The following is a 498-nucleotide window of genomic DNA, read 5'->3' on the forward strand; positions in this document are numbered from 1 at the left end:
CCCCCTGCATCGTCTTCTTTGTGCTCGGGGGTTGGGTAGCCCCAGATGAAGCCGTTGTTGCCCAGGATCACTGAGGCGCCGCACGGCAGGTCATGGAAGTGGGTCTTCTGCCGTTTCACCAGGGAGGGGGAGACCTGAACCAAAACGCCCTGACCTAGCTAAAAAAATATATATATCGTACATTAAGTCACTGTAGGATCCCCAATGAGGCGACTATAAAGCAGAGTACAGACTGTGTCCTAGGGAGGCTGGAATCGGGCTCCTTGCTGGTGACAACTGCCATGACACGCACATGCAAAATAAAGACACTTTCCAGAGACATGTGTCATTTATACATCCCAACAGAAGGTGACTTTCACTCTCTTCTCCACCATTTATTCTCCTTTGCGAGTGTCATCATGTTCTGATCCAGGGCTGGTGTGACGGCTGAGAGAGGGTGGAGCCAATGAGGATGTGGGCTTGAGCCTCTTGAGGGCCAAGGAGCACTGCTCTGTTCCA

The 498-nt window shown here is 52.0% G+C and overlaps 1 protein-coding gene across 1 annotated transcript in view; it reads right to left on the minus strand.

The window, feature by feature from the left end:
* EXOSC2 (exosome component 2) overlaps positions 1-498 on the minus strand; it is a 10,149-nt gene that overhangs the window by 2,807 nt on the left and 6,844 nt on the right. Inside the window, exon 7 of the mRNA XM_010856797.1 lies at positions 1-158. This exon is cut by the window's left edge and continues 17 nt beyond it. Within this exon, the coding sequence (XP_010855099.1) occupies positions 1-158 (158 nt within the window). The remainder of the gene's footprint in view (positions 159-498) is intronic.

The sequence above is a fragment of the Bison bison genome, unplaced genomic scaffold (genome assembly GCF_000754665.1).
Source record: "Bison bison bison isolate TAMUID 2011002044 unplaced genomic scaffold, Bison_UMD1.0 scf7180017864375, whole genome shotgun sequence".
Taxonomy (NCBI): Eukaryota; Metazoa; Chordata; class Mammalia; order Artiodactyla; family Bovidae; genus Bison; species Bison bison.